The sequence below is a fragment of the Carlito syrichta genome, unplaced genomic scaffold (genome assembly GCF_000164805.1).
Source record: "Carlito syrichta isolate Samal-C Ts95f unplaced genomic scaffold, Tarsius_syrichta-2.0.1 Scaffold301302, whole genome shotgun sequence".
Classification (NCBI taxonomy): domain Eukaryota; kingdom Metazoa; phylum Chordata; class Mammalia; order Primates; family Tarsiidae; genus Carlito; species Carlito syrichta.
Window position 1 is genome coordinate 1 of NW_007245398.1, and position 17639 is coordinate 17639.

A 17639-nucleotide genomic window follows, 5' to 3' on the forward strand; every position below is an offset into this window, starting at 1 on the left:
GCGGGTTCGAGACCTACCTGGGCAGCGAGACCTCATCTCTACAATAAATCAAAAAATCAGACGTGCATGGTAGTGCATGCCTGTAATTCCGGCCACTTGGAAGACTGAGGCAGAAGGATCGCTGGAGCCCAGCAGTTCGAGGCTACGGTGGCCGGGAGTGGCCACTGCACTCCAGTCTGGGTGACAGAGTGAGATTATAACTCAAAAAAACAAAAAGAAAAAAAAAAACAAAACGATTTACAAACCCCTGACACGATTGACTAAAAAAAGAGAGGAAGAAAATGCAAATAAACAGAAATTTAAAAATTGAGGTCTCAACTGACCATAAATAAATTCAAAACATTATCAGAGATTACTATGAGCATCTATATAAAAATAAACTAGAAAATCCAGAGGAAATAGAGAATTTCCTGGCATTAAACATCACTCAATGTTGAAACAAGAAGAAATTGAAACCTTAAACAGTCCAATAACAATCCAGGAAATTTACTCACTTATAAGAAAACTTCCCATCAAAAAAAGCCCTGAACCAGATGACTTCTAACTTGAATTCTACAAGACATACAAGGAAAAGCGTATGCCAGTTATATTGAAAATATTCCTGGAAATCAAGAAGGAAAAAATTCTCCCCAGCTCATTCTATGAACCTAATATTATCCTGATCTAAAACTGGCAAAAGTCCAACAAGGAAAGAGAATTGCAGACCAATTTTCCTGATGAACATACACTAAAAAAATTCTCAACAAGATTCTAGAAAATTGGATATTATGACACATTTCAGGGATCATCTACCATAACGAAGTGAGCTACATTTCTGGCATGCAGAGCTGGTTCAGCATTCCCAAGACAATAAACACAATTCAGCACATTAACAATTATAAAACCAGGAAACACATGATTATCTCAATAGATGCAGAAAAAAAATTGACAATGCCCAATATCCCTTCTTGCTAATAACCACCAAACACCTAGGCATAGACGGAACATTTCTCAAAACAATAACAACCAATTCTGACAAACGTGCAGCCAGCATTTTGCTTAATGGGTAGCATCTGGAAGCATTCTCCTTAACAATTGAAACAAGACAAGGAGCCAAAATATCTAAAGCCTCCTATTCAACATAATAGTAGAAGTCCAGGCCAGAGCAATCAGGCAAGAGAAGGAAAGCAGGGTTATCTAAATAGGAAACTAAGCTGTTATCCCTTTTACAGTTGATATCATTCTACACCTGGAAAATCCTACAGTGTCTGTCAAAAGCATCCTTGTATTGATACATGAATTGGTAAACTCTTGAGCTACAAAATCAATGTGAAAAAGACAGTTGCATTTCTATACACTAACAGCAAGCAGGCTGAGAAACAGTAAAAACACAATCACATTCACAATAGTCTCACACACACATACACACACACACACACACACACACACACACACACACACACACACACAAATACCTCAGCATCTACCTAACCAGAGAAAGACTTTTTTGAAAACTACAAAATGCTGCTAAAAGAAATAAAGGATAATACAAATAAATGGAAAACTATCTATCCCATGATCATCAATTGGAAGAACCAGTATTGTGAAGATGTCGACCCTATCCAAGGCAATCTACAGATTCAGGGCAATCACTATCAAATTGCCAACATTATTTTTCTCAGATCAAGGAACGACAATACGGAAATTGATATGGAAGCAAAAAAGAGCATGAATAGACTAAGCAATGCTCAGCACAAGGAACAAAACTGAAGGTATCCCACTTCTAGACCTTAAACTTTATTACAAAGCTACAGTAATTAAAATAGTGTAGTGTTGGTATAGAAGTTGGCACATAGATCAATGGAACAGGAAAAAAGGATTCTGGAAATAAAAACAGTCTCTAAAAAACTCATGTTCAAAAAAGTCATAAATGACAATCATTGGGGAAAAGAAATAGAATTTTGCTTATGTTGCTGTGATAACTGGCTGATTCTATGCAGAAGAATGAAACTGAACCACTACCAATTTCATTAAAAAATCCACTCAAAATGGATCAAGGACATAAAGGTAAAACCTCACACTTAAGACTATAAGAAGAAAACAGAATACATCCTTCTGAACATCAGCTTAGACAATGAATTCATGATCAAATCTTCAAAAGCAAATGGAACAAAAGCAATGATAGGCATGTGGGACCTTAACAAATTTAAAAGTTCTTGCATATAAAGAAACCATCAAGAGAGTAAAAAGACTAAACACACAATAGGAAAAAAGAATATTTGCAAATTATGCATCTGACCAAGGCCTAACACCCATGGTCTACAAGCATCTCAAGCAAATTGAAAGTACTAAAACAAACAACCTCATTTAAAAATGGAGGTCAAGGACATAAACAGACATTTCTAAAAGGAGGACATAAAAGTAGCCAGGAAACACATGAAAAAATGCTCAGTCTTACTGTCAGAGAAATGTTAATCAAAACTACAATAATATACCATGTAACTCCAGTAAGGATAACTATTATTAATACATAAAATAACAATATGTGTTGGCATAACTGTGGAGAAAAGGGGATGCTTCTGTACTGTTGTTGGTATGTATATTAGTCCAAACTTTATGAAAAGCAGTGTGGCAATTTCTTCAAAGAACGAAAAATTGGGCTTTCCAAATTCAACAATCCTTCTCCTAAAAATATACCCAGAGAAACATAAATCTCTCTATCAAAAACACACCTGCACGTGCATGTTTATTGCTGCACTATTCACAATAGCAAAAGCATGGAACCAACCCAGATGCCTGTGAAAGGTTACTCAATAAAGAAAATGTGGTACATATACATGAATATTATGCAAGCAGATAGACCAAAATCATGGCCTTTGCAGTTACTTGAATGCAGTTGGAGAACATCATACTAAGTGAGTTTCCATAGACACAACTAAATAACACATGCTGTCACTCATAAGCCGACCCTGAACACTATTCACATAAGCACAGGGTCGAATTTGCAGAAACGAGGCACCACTAAATGAGAGAGGGAGGAAAAAGGGAGGGTGGCAGATGGCAACACACTGGGTTTCTGAACCACTACCAAGAAGAGAGCGGGCCAGCTAGAAGCTCAAACTTCACCTGCATGTTGCCTACTTATGTGGAAAATCCTCATTTGTGCTCCACAATTCTAAAATTAAAAAATATATATATATTTTTTTTTACATAGAATGAGTTACTACTTCAGTATATCTAAATTGAGTACAATGTAAAAATCTTCTAAGAAGAGTTGGTTATGAGACTGAGTTTTTGCTCCCAAAACCTCTGTTCTATTCCACTGGTCTATGTGACTTTCTTATACCAATCCCAGATCGTTTTGACTACTGAACCTCCTGATAAAGTTTAAAAGTCTGGAAATGTGATAACTTACACTTGTTGATTTTGCTGAGGATTATTTTGACTATCCGTGCTCTTTTTGTTTTTATATGAATTTCTGTATTGTTGTTTTTAGGTCTCAGAAAAATGATATTAGTAACTTGGTGAGTATTGCATTAAATTTGTAGATTGGCTTAGGTAGGATGGAAATCTTGACAATAATGATACTTCCGATCCATGAGCATGGAATATTTTTCCATCTGTTTGTGTCATCCTTGATATCTTGAGCACTTTTTGTAATTCTCATTTTAAAGATATTTCTCTTCCCTGGTTAGGTGAATGCCAAAGTATTTCATTTTGTGTGTGGCCATTGTAAATGATATTGTGTTTTTTATTTGGTTCTTTGCCTGTTTGTAGTCAGAGTATAAAAATGCAACTGTCTTTTGCCTGTTGATTTTGTACCCTAAGATTTTACCAAAGTCAATTGTCAGTGCGAGGAGGCTTTTAATAGACCGCACTCCATAGGATTTTCAAGGTATAGTATCATGTAGTCCCCAAAGAAGGAAGATTAACATCCTCTTTTTCTAAATAGATATGCCTGATTTTCTGGTCTCACCTGATTGCTCTGGCTAGGACTTCCAGCAGTATGTTGAACAGACAGAGTGAATATGGGCATCCTTGCCTTGTTCTCATGCTTAGGGGGAATGTTTTAATTTCAGCCCACTGAATAGAATATTGTCTGTGGGTTTATTATAGATGTCTCTAACTGTTCTGATGAATGTTCCTTCTATGCCCAGGTGCTTGAGGGTTTTTATCAAGAAGGGATGCTAGGTTTTGTTAAATGTTTTCTACATCTAATGATATAATCATGTAGTTCTTGGTTTTATACCTATTAATGCCCTGAATTACATTTTTGGTCTTGTGAATGCTGACCAACCCTGCAATCTAGGCATAAAGCCTACCTTGTCATAGTGGATGATCCTTGAGATGTGATGTTGGATCCAATTTTCTAGAATCTTGCTTAAATTTTTCATAACTTGTTCATCAATTTGACTGATCTATAATTTTCTTTGCTTCTGGACCTTTGCTAGATACTGACTGACCACATGCAGAGGAAAAAAATCCAGACCACTATTTATCACCATATAAAAAATCAACTCTAAATGCATGAAACACCTAAATGTAAAATTTCAAACTTTAAGAATTCTAAAAGAAAACATAGAAAACACCCTAAGGAAATCAAATTAGACAGCATATCCATGACCAAATTACAAAATTAAAGCAAATGCCATAAAAACTAAGCTGGACAAGTGATACCTCATCAAACTGAAAATCTTTTGCACGGCAAAAAAGACCATAAAGAAAGTAAAGAGACAACCCACAGTTAGGGGAAAAATTATTAGCTGATTATGTATAAGACAAAAGCCTAACATTCAGGATCTACAAGCAACACAAATTAGCTGAAAGAAAAAACAAACAATCCTATAAAAAAGTGGGCAAAGGACATGAATAGACACTTTTCAAAAGAAGATACACAAGCAGTCAACAGATATTTGAAAAAACGCTTAGCTTCACTAATCAGCAGAGAAATGAATCTAAAAACTACAGTGACATACCCCCTAATTTCTGTAAGGGTGGCCATCATTAATAAATCAAAAACAATAGATGCTAGCATACATGCAGAGTAAAGGGAACACTTGTAAACTGTTGGTGGGAGTGCATGCTATTTCAACTTCTGTGGAAAGCAGTGTGGTAGTTCCTAAAAGAACCAAAAATTGATCTTCTATACAATCCTGCAGTCTTTTTCCTGGGATTATACCTGGAGAAACTTAAATAATTCTACAAAAAAAAAACACTTGCACATGTATGTTTATTGCTACACTATTCACTATCACAAAAATATAAAACAAACCCTACCGCCCGTTAAAAGTGAACTGAATAAAGAAAATATACATATACACAATGGAGTATTATATAGCTATAAAGAAGAAAAAGGCATGCATTTCACAGCAAATTGGATGGACTTGTAGATCATCACACTTAATTATCTGTCACAGAAAAAAAAAAAACCTGAATACTACATGTTCTCACTCATATGTGAGACCTGAACATAATCTCATTAGTACAAGGGAGAGATGGACAATCACTGGTCACTTCCAGAGGAGAGAGGCAGGGAGACCGGCATGTTACAACACACAGGATGCCTGGTCCCAAAGAAGAGTAAATGAAGCCCGATGCGCCAGATGGAGGTCCAGACTTCACCTTTCACCTGCATGTAGCTTACTTGTGTAGGTAAATTCTTATTTGTACCTCACATCTCTACAATAAAATAAGATTTAAATATACACCTAAAGATATATATATATATTTCGAAGATATATATCTTCTAACGATGATGTACTTCTTCCCAATAAAAATTTGGATAAGCAGAAAGAAGAATTGAGAAAAGAAATTATGTACTACACAAATTTATATTGAATGGATACAATATTAATAACAAAATTTCAAACTTTAAAATATATTTGTACTAGAATTCAGAAGGCAAATACAGCATAATCAATAAATAAAAGTGGCACGTGGCCTTAGTTTATTTGTGCCATTATGACAAAATGCCACATACGGGGCAATTTGTAAGCTATATATATATACATATGTGTGTGTGTGTGTTTGTGTGTGTGTGTGTGTGTGTGTGTGTGTGTGGTACGTATATATATATTGCAGATATGTAAAAGGAATGCTCAAGGTTAATATGCTGGCTGGGTTGGTGTCTGGTGAGGTAGGCTCTCTGTTTTTAAGATGATGCTTGCTGTTGTACCTTCAACTGGCTGAAGGCAGCAGGGATAAAAACAAAAGGTGAATGCTAGTTCACTCTATCTCTCCCAGACTGGAGTGCAGTGGCCGCTCCCGGCCACTGCAGCCTCGACCTGCTGGGCTCCTGCAATCCTTCCTCCTCAGCCTTCCAAGGAATTACAGGCATGCGCTACCACGCTCGGCTGATTTTTTGATTTATTGTAGAGATGAGATCTCGCTGCCCAAGTGGGTCTCGAACCCGCGGGCTCAGGCAATCCACTCACCTCAGCCTCAGGAGCGAGATTACAGGCTGAGCCACTGAGCCTGGCTTCTATCACCCTTTTAAGGCTCAAATCTATTGATGATGACAAATCCTCATAGTTTTGTCACTTAACGTAAGGCCCACCTCTTAATACCACCACAATAGGGATTAAATTTCAACATGAAGTTTGTAGGAGACTCAAACAATAGCAAGGAATGTTACATCTTTCCACTAAGTAGGTTACGAGTGCTAATTTCTTTTTTTTCTTTTTTTTTTGAGTTGGAGTCTCACTCTTGTCGCCCAGACTGGAGTGCAGTGGCCGGGAGCGGCCTCGACCTGCCGGGCTCCAGTGATCCTTCCACCTCAGCCTTCCGAGTAGCCAGAATTACAGGCATGCGCTAGCACGCCCGGCTGATTGTTTGATTTACTGTAGAGATGAGGTCTCACTGCCCAGGAGGATCTCGAACCCGTGGGCTCAGGCAATCCACTCACTCAGCCTCCCAAAGGCGGGGGATTACAGGCTGAGCCACCGAGCCCGGCTAGAGTGCTAATTTCTTACCCATTAATGAGTAAGGAATGTATAAATGCAGGACACTAATTAATGACTATTCAAATCATATTAAATTAACAAATCTATATATTATAAACAATAAAAATAATGTGAAATGATTAAAACAATAAATTAGAATTAAAAAACTTAATGTACTATTCAAATTAACTATTGTATTATAGCTAATTATATTAAATAATGTATTTGCATACAAATAAAGCATTTAGAATAAATATATTTACAAATTGGACAACTTTAGTATATACAAATAGTATAATCTTTTAAATGCAAAAAGTGTTTATATTAAACATAACTGTTTGCTCTCTTAATAGACACCCCTTTATTTTTTTATTTTTCATACTTTATTTTAAAGATATGGGGTACAATTCAGGATTAGGTATACAAGCGGACACCGTACAATAGAGTTTGTCCTCCCTTTGGGACCTACTTTCCTGGTTTGAGATCAGGTACCCATATTGATGATGTGGCCTCCCTACCCCCGCCCCAGCCATATCCCACCTCTGCCAATCCACTTCTAATAGTATTATGTTAAATGTTCATGGTTCACTTATGAATGTGAACATGTGGTACTCTGTTCTTTGAATGAGCCATCCACTTAATATAAGTATAAAAAAAAATTAAACGAAGACATTAAAACATATACCATGCAACACAAACTCATGAAACTGCTGTAGTTGTTTTCCTGTCATAATGAAAAAGAAAAGCATTATTGGAAATGAAGAAGCATGCGTCTTAAAAATACATGTATTACTTTGTTGTTATTAATAGTTTACAGGGTATCCCAAGTTCAACATAGAATTGAAAGAAATAAGTAGGTCATCAAAAGCAGGGATTTAACACACAGTTTATAAAGCAAATATTGCAGTGAACCTCTAGAAGATTTAAACTATACAATTAAACACATATATGAACACACACATATACACTCGTAACATACAGAATATTTATATTTTTAAGTTCACATGAAAATGTACCAAAAATACACTATAATCTCATACTATCAAGCATATTAATAAAAAAATATGGTGCTGTGCTTTCAATACCATAACACTAGCAGCCAGTCTTTACTAGCAGACACTTAATATGCAGCTACTCAAATTTAATGTTAATTTATTAAAAAGGAGTCACTTTTATTTTCTCATTGACAATACTCATTTAAAACAAGAAACAGAACACTTCCTACTTCACAGAAAATCTGACAACAGTGTATTTAAAATAGAAGTCAATAATCCAAAGTTTGAAATCCCATATAACTTTTAATTTAGTAATATATTTATAAATATTGAAAAGACAAAAATACCACAATAAATATTAAAAATTATATATGAATCACAAGGAAAATAAATTCTTTCTTGTGAAAATCTTATTGTCTTAAATGTATACACTACAAAAGAAAAAAACATATTTTGAAATATCTGAAAATTCATCAAGGAAATTTAAAACAGGAAATTTGATGTTTACTGACATTAAATACAAGAAAAGTAGTAGAAGGAAAACAATAAATAATACAAAATCATGATGTAGAGCAAAATTACAGTGGAAATGTATGAGTCAAAAATATTTCACTTAAAAAGCTATAGAAATGTCATAACAGACTAGTAAAGAAAATTCAGAAAAGGCAGATATTTTATTTCTGGATTAAACATGATAAATCATTACAGTTTTTATAGATATGAAATTGATAACTAAACTATATTCTGTATACATATTAATATCCATATTAAATTTGTTTCTAAAACATACACATTATCAAAATGCAACACAACAAACAGAAACTTAGTGCACCAGAATATTTTAAAGAAATTGAGTTTGTTATAAATCTTTTCTACAAAAATTATTATAGAAACTCTGATGGCATAACTACTGAATAGCACTTAAAAATGAAATGATACTCTTAAACAAAGGCTTCTAGGTTACAGAAAAAGAGGAATGCTTCTCAATACAGCCCTGTTGGCATAAGCGTTAAATAAAAACAGTCAAATTATTCTGGAACATGGATAAAGAAACAAATCTTATTTTAATTATATTAACTGATTTATTTTAAAGGGGGAATACACTATACCAAGTCTGTTTTTATTTTTAAAATGAAAGACTGGAATAACATTTGGAAAGAAATAGGCCTGTGTGGTGACTCATGCCTATAATTCTAATACTTTGGGAGGCCAAAGCAGGAGGATTAGTTGAAAACCAAAGATATTTTAATGATATTTGTATTTCATGTGTTTATTCATTTTATGATCAACCTGCACAATTAAGCCGAATTATTAGTAATATTTAAAAAACAGATTATATGATACGCTAATACAAGTTCAACATAGAATTGAAAGAAGCACCTGAACAAGTCCTCAAAAACAGGGATTTCACACTTTTCTCTTGCTGCTTATAATACAGACATTGCAGTGAGCCTAGAGAAGACTTAAGCTAAACAATTAATCAACACACATATGGACACACATACACTCTCTATGCAAATATCAAAAATTTATATTTTCAAGTTTATATAAAAATGTTCCAAAAGTACAGTACGATATCATCTTACCAAGCATTTTAATTTAAAAATACAGTGCTGTATTTTCAAGGCAGAACCATGAGAGCCAAGCTTTACCTGTTGATACTTGAATACAGTTACTGAAATTTAATATTAATTAACTAAAACTTAGTAACTTTTAAATCACTTCATCAGTCACAATAGTTACATTTAGACCCAGACATAGAACACTTCCCACTTCACAGAAAACCTTTTGAGTATAAGTTATTTAAAATACAAGTCATTGACCAAACATTTGAAAATCCGAATGGCTAATAATTCAGTAATATATTTATAAATAAATTAAGGGCTAAAAATATCACAATGAATATTCAAAATTATATAAATTCCCATGAAAATAAAGCCTTTCTTGTGAAAAACAGATTTTCTTAAATGTATACACAACAGAAGACAAACGCAGAAATTGAATTATCTGAGAATTCATCAAGGAAAATTAAAATGGGAAATGTGATACTTACTGCCAGTAAATACAAGCAATGTAGTAGAAGGGGAAAAAAAAGTTCAAAATTATGACTTTACACACAATTACAGTGGGGATTTACTTCAAGCAAAAGTATTTTTATTGAAAAAAATATAAAATTGTGATGAAAGAATAATGATAAAAAAATCAGATAAGGCACAGATTTTTGTTTCTGAATTAAACAAGAGAAATCGTTATGGTTTTTAAAGATAGCAATCATTATTGATATTTAACTATATTCAGTATACATTTTAATACTCATATAGAATTTAATCTAGAAAATAAAAATTATCAAAATGCAGTACCACAAACAGAAACTTACTACAGCCTTCATGTATAAAAGAAATTGACTTTGTTTTAAAAACTTGCTACAAAAATATCATGGGAACTCTGACGTCATTACCACTGAATAAGAACTTTTATAAATGAAACAGTACTAAAAAAAAGTGCTTCTAGGGCACAGAAAAAGAGGACTGCCTATCAATACAGCCTTGATAGTCAAAGTGTTGAATAAAAGAAGACAAACTTTCCTGTGAACATGGATAACAAAACAAATATTACCTTGAATATAATATATTCACTATTTTATTTTTAAAGGGGCATTCCACAATAACATTTATGATTTTTTTTTTTTTTAGAGACGCAAGACTGGTTTAAAAATGGAAGAAATAAGCCCCAGCAGAGGTTCATATCTATTATCCCAAACTTTAGTAAATTGTGGTAGGAGAATTGTTTGAATCCAGGAAGCCAAAACATCCTAGGTAACATTTCTCTGCAAAAATAAAATAAAATAAAGAAATGAAAAGAAAGAAAAGAAAAATACTCCTTGTGGTAGCATGTAATGTAACTGTGTTACCAAGTATTCAGGAGGTTGAGGAGAAAGGATCCCTTGAGTGTAGTCGTTAGAAAATGCAATAAGCCATCATTGTGCCACTACACCCCAGTCTTGGGGCAGAGCAAACTCCTTACACAAAAATAAGACAATAAAAGAAAAGAAACAAAAAAACACTTTGAAGATAATCATAGTTTACATTGTTGTGCTGTGAGCATTATATGGAGAAAACATACTGAAAAGAATAAAATAAATGCAATATCATTAGATAAAAAATTGATTAGAAAAATTAGAATATTATTATATTCCTTCAAGAAAGTTAAGATGAAAATTTCTAAACATAAATAATTTTTTTTTATTTACCAAACAGGGAATAATGCAAAGAATAAGCATAGAACTTTTATTGTACCTTCTATTTATTAGAAATAAACCCCTCACGGAGAAACTATTTCAAGACAGAAAATCATTACATCTAGAGAGAGATAATAAAAGTGTAATTATTTACAGATAAAATAGCTGATTATTTAGAAAATACAGAACAAACTATACTTGAAATTATAGTGTTAATACATAAAATCAGTGAAGCAACTGAATATATGATCAACGTGCAAACTTCATCGGTATTTACACTTGTAGCAGCACACAATTCTAAAAGAAATTTTTAAAAGAAGATGCCAATTACATAAAAAATAAAGTAAAACACCTATATTTCTGTGTGACTTCAAAACTAAAAATTACAAAATGGGTGATAGAGAGAAATTAAAGAAAATTTACCATAGAGATCACAGCCTGAATTTTGTTGAAGAAGTCAACACTATATAAAGTTCCATAATCCTTAAAAATTATGTGACAGATTAAATGCAGTCCCAAATGTAAATCCCATGAAAGCTTTTTTATGTCATTATTTATTTATTTCATGCCAGTTGAGTATTTCATATTAAGAGTAGGGAGGCACATCTCACATATTCATGAAAAACCCAATTATCCCTTTTATAAACTACAAAAAGTGAGCATTTATTTTTTATTTGAGGTGTCATGTACATAATATAAATTTCATCCACTTAAAAATTTTAATGTATTCATAGAGTAACAACAAAGACCACTATCAAAAAGAAACACTGTAGCTACTGGCAGTCACTTTCTAATTAACCTTTAGCCCTTGGCCACAGCTATTCTATTTTCTGTCTCTATGGATTTGCCTATTCATGATATTTCACATGAATTCACATTCATACACATAATATGTAACTTTTACAAAGGTTTAATGATATAAATCAAATGTCCAGGAAAACGAGTCAGGTACAGCAACAGTAATATCTGCACTTGGTGGTGTGTATATTATTCTTTAGTAACTCATTTTGAAATTTATTTTCATTGCTGAAACAAACAACATATTTCATTTTCAGACTTATGTGATCAAAATTAATTTCACTTAATAAAATATAAAATTGCCTATTAGACTCCAAACTCAGGGGTTTGAATTCTGAAACGTACGCTTACAAATATATAGTTGTGCAACTCCACATTTGTCTGCGTCAAGTAGTTGTAAGTTTATCTTTGCACAGTTGCATTCAGCAAAATATTCTGTTATCCTGTAGTGAAGAACAAGCCACAATTCATTTTATTTTGGGGCAACAATCTGTGAAATAAGAGAATTACCCGTGTATTTTAAGAAAACAATACCCTGAAAGGAGTTTAGAACATTTATCATATTATAATAGTCGGTTATTAAACAAAACATAAGTCCCCCCTACTTTGAAGGAGACATTGACTCCAGTGGATTCCTGAAACCATGAATAGTGCCAATTATCATACGAGTAAATACTATGTTTTTCCTCTACATACATACCTGTAAATTAGGCACAAGAGATTATCAATACCCAATAATTTTACATAATAATTATAGCAATACACTTACATCACTACTCTTGTATTTGAAGCCCTTATTAAGTAAAGTAAGCACTTATTAAGTAACACAGCACTATGAAGACAGTGGATCTGATAACTAGATGACTATAAGTGACAGACACCAAGTAGCATACACAATATGGATACTCCAGACAAAACAATGATTCATGTTTCAGGTGGGAAAGATCAATACTACCAAAGATTTGATCATGCTACTCAGAGCAGTTCACATTTAAAACACATGAATTGATTTTTCCTGAAATTTTCTACTAATACTTTTGGCTTAGGTTGATCCTGAGCAATGAAAAAACACAGAGTGAAATTTTGGTTTAGGGGTGTACTGTCGTACATTATGTAATTTTATTTCAACATTGTACTAGCTTTCAAAACATTTCCTCATGTCTAAAAATCAACATAAGATTATTCATATTATTCTTTGAATCTCTCCCTTTTATACATTTTTTCTCTTTATAGCACTGTTCCAAAATACTTACTTATGTTTAAATATTGAGCCCTTTATTGACACCCATGGATGATCACTGCTGTTACGGGAGACTCCAAACCATGCTTCACGTATGAGAGACGCCAGAAGTTTCTCACAGAAAATAAAAAAATTTTCATGTAAGTAACCATTATGATAGATTGTATTAACTTTAAAGTACAAATAGTGTATTTTCATAAAATTCTTAATTTTTTAAACAATACACTAAACTTAAAATAATTACTGTAGTGTCTACATTTTTTATGTAAATTCAACGTATTCAAGCATGATTTTGTTACATGTATATATTGCCTTGTAGTGAAATTCAGGGTTGAATTAAAACGATCATCTGAAAAATGTACATTCTACCCATTAAATAATTTCTTATCCATCATCCCCCCCATCACTTCAGTGTTTTCAAGGTTGTATTTCACTCTTTATGTCCATTTGTACCCTCTGTTTATCTTCCACTTACATATGAAAAAATGTAATATATGATTTTCTTTTTCTTATTAATTTCACTTATGATAATAGCCTCCAGTTCTATTTCTGTTTCTGCAGAAGTCATGATTTGCTTTTTGGGGTTGTGGAGCATTTCCTACGGTAAGTGTCTGTTTGTATGTTTTATTGTGTATGTGTGTGTGTGTGTGTGTGTGTGTGTGTGTAAATATAAACACACATACATATGGTATATGTCCAAATATATATATGCATAATACATTTTTATTCAAACATTTTTACTCAAGCATTTGTTAATGGACACTTAGATTGCTTCATATCTCTGATGCTGTGCATAATGCAACAGAAAATGTAAAAGTGAGTGTTGTTTTTTTTTATATATATATAATTTGTTTTCATTTGTGTAGATACCCAGTAGTGTGATTGCTGGATTAAATGATAGTACTGCTTTTATTTTTGAAAAATGTCCAAACTGTTTCCCATAGATATTGTACTAATTTACATTTCCACCAACAGTGTATAATGTTCTGTTTTCTCCACATGCTTGTGATCATCTGTTATTTTTTTCCCTTTATTGATAGTCATTTTGACTGGCATAAGTTGGCATCTCATTGTAGTTTTCATTTACATTTATTTGATAATTAGTGATTTTGAGTATTTTATATGCTTGTTGGCCATTTTTACATTTGTTTTTGAATAATGTTTGACATGGAATGCTGAAATGCTTTGAAACCTGAGGCCCAGGGCTCAACAGAGTGGCTGGATATCTTCAAATCTCCACCAACAGAGAAAATGAAGTAGGTCTGCTGTTACCTAGCACCTGACTTACCAATATTTGTAATATTAAAACACAGGCCACTGGTTTTTGAGAAGAGGTAGCGGTGATGAGCACATATCCAAGAGCAGTGCTGAAAACTTTTGTTTCATGACATTTATATTTCATGAGTATATTCATTTTGTGATCAACCTGCACAATTAAGATATACTTAATTTTCTTCATATATAGTAAAATTAAATAGCAAGATGTCTTTTAGAATTAAGGCATGTATGGAAGCATAGTTTCTATGAAAAAGTAATGAAATGTGCATCAGCAGATGGTGAATACAAATAAACTATTTTAAAATCAAGCAATATAATCTGCTTAGTTGAAAATATTTCAACAAAATATGTGCAAGAAAATAGATTCCTCAAATGTTTTACAGGCTGAAATAAGCTTTTAATAAGGTACTTGAAACATTTAAAGTCATACCATTTCTTCTTCATCATCTATATAAAGCAGATTGGAGTTCATAGAAGCACAGGTCATCATACTCTCATCCCAAGTTTTTGTTTCCTTTCCAATGAAATAACAGCTGTTGGAATATGTAAACCATTCCTCTGGACAGCTGCCATTATATGCTGAGGAAACATTGTAAATTACCCAGAAGCAATATGAATGAGTTTAAAATGACACTTATGGTGTAAATTTACAAAAGTATATCATGTATGTACATAACATATCTAGGTATTCTCACAGGATGGTACATATAATTAAAAACTCACTAACTCACACACGTACACTTTGTAAAGCAGAAGCCTTTCATCCCCTAATTGTGTTCACACATGAAACAAGCCAGCAGACTAACCGTCACAATACACACATTTTTAGATCACTGAACAGACATACCTTTTATATAACAGTAAAATTATTTATCTCATGTTTTCATAGCAATAGGAAATTTCAACAAATACAAAAAAGGGCAAAGTGTTTATGAATTAGTATTTAATTCATTGCTAAAGAAAAGAAAATAAGCTCCTATATTCTTTATTTACAGACTTCTATTGCTAAATTTTATAATTCTTCTCCTGAATATATCTCTGGTTATTTTTTCATTTCAAAAGAACAATACAAAATTAAAACTTTGTTATTATCAGTACTTTGGAAATCATTACATACCTTTTTGTTTGCTTTCATTGAGAAAAGAATTGGTCTGCTCCTGTGTTTCTGTAGCTAGAAAATTTAAAATAATCTTTTACAAAATTAGTACATGAATAAGTCGTAATAATGTTAGTTCTTTGAAACTTGGAATATTGCTCAGATATAGGAAACTATAGAACTGTATGACAAAAATATATAAAGTAATTAAGATTTTGAAAAAATATTTTAATAGTGCAAAGAACCAGAATTCAATATCTCATACAGTACTTTATTTAGCCAACTTTCAAAATTTAATTTCTATTTCTCATCAAGGGTTTTCAATTTGTAAAACATCTTTTTGGAGTTTGAAATCAGAACATATGCATCTAATTTAAAACAAATAATTTTTCATAATTACTCTTTCATTATACTTTTTACAAATTCAGAAAAATCATTCCACATTTAGTTCAAAAACAAATATAAAAATGAGAATTCTATTCCTCAATATTGCAAAATAATTAGAGGCATTTCTATGTATTTAGCTGAAAAGCTCTCCTTTATTTTTCTAAAATATACTTACAAAGAACAGTAACTATTGTTACCATGGTCACTATTAATGCCAAACAGATAATTCCCAGAATGCCAGCAATGAGCTTCTCTGGAGCTGATGATAAATCTATAGGAAAAGAAATAAAAACTCAGAGAAAAGAGAGATGGAGATAGTTATTGACAAGATTTGTAGACAAGAGAACCCACATGCATAAGAATCATATAGATAAACTTGGACCCCAAACTGCATAACCCACAATAATGTTTTTCTTAGAGTGTACCATTGCCTTTTGAGTAAATATAATGCCCTGTAATTTGTTGGAAAAAAAATACAGATTTCAACAATTTCAGGGTAAAAATAGCAGCCATATTTCATTTTAAAACAGCATAACTCGTCTTGGAACTGTGTTATTAATAAATTTAAAAAAAGTGAACACTACCTGCTCTTTTCCCATATACTGTTACCCAAGACGCTCATTCTGAACAATTATATTGGGGATCTTTGAAATGCCTTACCTTTGCTGAGGAAAGTTTTGTCATTGTCTAGAAGATCCTGAGAAACAGTTTGAAGGCTTAATTCCACATAGGTTATTTCCTGTTCAGATACTAAAATGGAGCTTTTATTGCTCTTAGAGTTTCTCTCCTGGTTCTTCTGGTTTGGGGGCAAATTCAGTTCTGAGTAGATTATTCTGTGATTATCCATCTTTCTTGCTGTGTGTTATCAGGAACTTTTCTGTATAATAACAGTGCTTAAGAGGGTAATACATAGTTTATAATGACAACATGTCTAGCACAGTCAAAATGAGCAAAATGGAGAGAAAGTACCAATACTTAAGTTTCATTGAGGAATCAACACTTTTTGCTCTAATTTCCTTAAAATTAAACAAGTTTCTTATAGAAAAATTAATTTTTTTAAAGGTTTATACTTTTGAGAAAATATTATTGCTGGGGCAATGAAAAGCAATAAATTACTAAACTAAAAAAGAAATTAATATATTAAAATATATACATTAGTTAAGTCTTACACACAAATATATTTTAATGTCAATACAAGACAATATCTGTATTAAAATTTTTAATATAGTTTATAGTAATTTTTAAATCCAAAGTTTAAGACTGGTCTGTAAATGGAAAACATGAATGTTGACATATATGTTATAATTTTGCTAATCAACTTTTATTTGATAGTTACAATCATTTATTGAAATGAATTAATGGTTACAAAATTGTTTTATTGAAAGATTGATGAATTCTGATAAATTATTAAGAATGTAACAATTTTTATGTTTTGAAAAATATTACATGACATTAAACATGCATAATAGTATTGGAGAGATTAAAACTTTAAAAAATACTAATTTCATAGACGTATTGGCTATTATTTCCTGGCTAAAATGTAAAGTCATAAAACAATAAATAAAAATATATATAATTTATGTAAAAACTCTCTTGGTTTAACATTACTAAAAGATTCTATGACTGCCAAAATGAGTCAAGGTCATTTTAGTTGTGTATTTGCAATAATTCAGATAATTTAATCTAA

At 32.2% G+C, this 17639-nt stretch overlaps 1 protein-coding gene across 1 annotated transcript; it reads right to left on the reverse strand.

Moving 5' to 3' along the window:
• Positions 1–14899: 14899 nt before the first annotated feature.
• Positions 14900–16799, reverse strand: LOC103257049 (NKG2-A/NKG2-B type II integral membrane protein-like; the record flags this gene model as incomplete). Its single annotated transcript, XM_008054785.1, has 4 exons — positions 16613–16799; positions 16128–16223; positions 15587–15640; positions 14900–15048 (listed from the first exon to the last, which is right to left on the reverse strand). Coding segments are annotated over exons 1-4 (486 nt in total), but the record flags the coding sequence as incomplete, so codon positions are not given.
• Between the last annotated feature and the right edge of the window lie 840 nt (positions 16800–17639).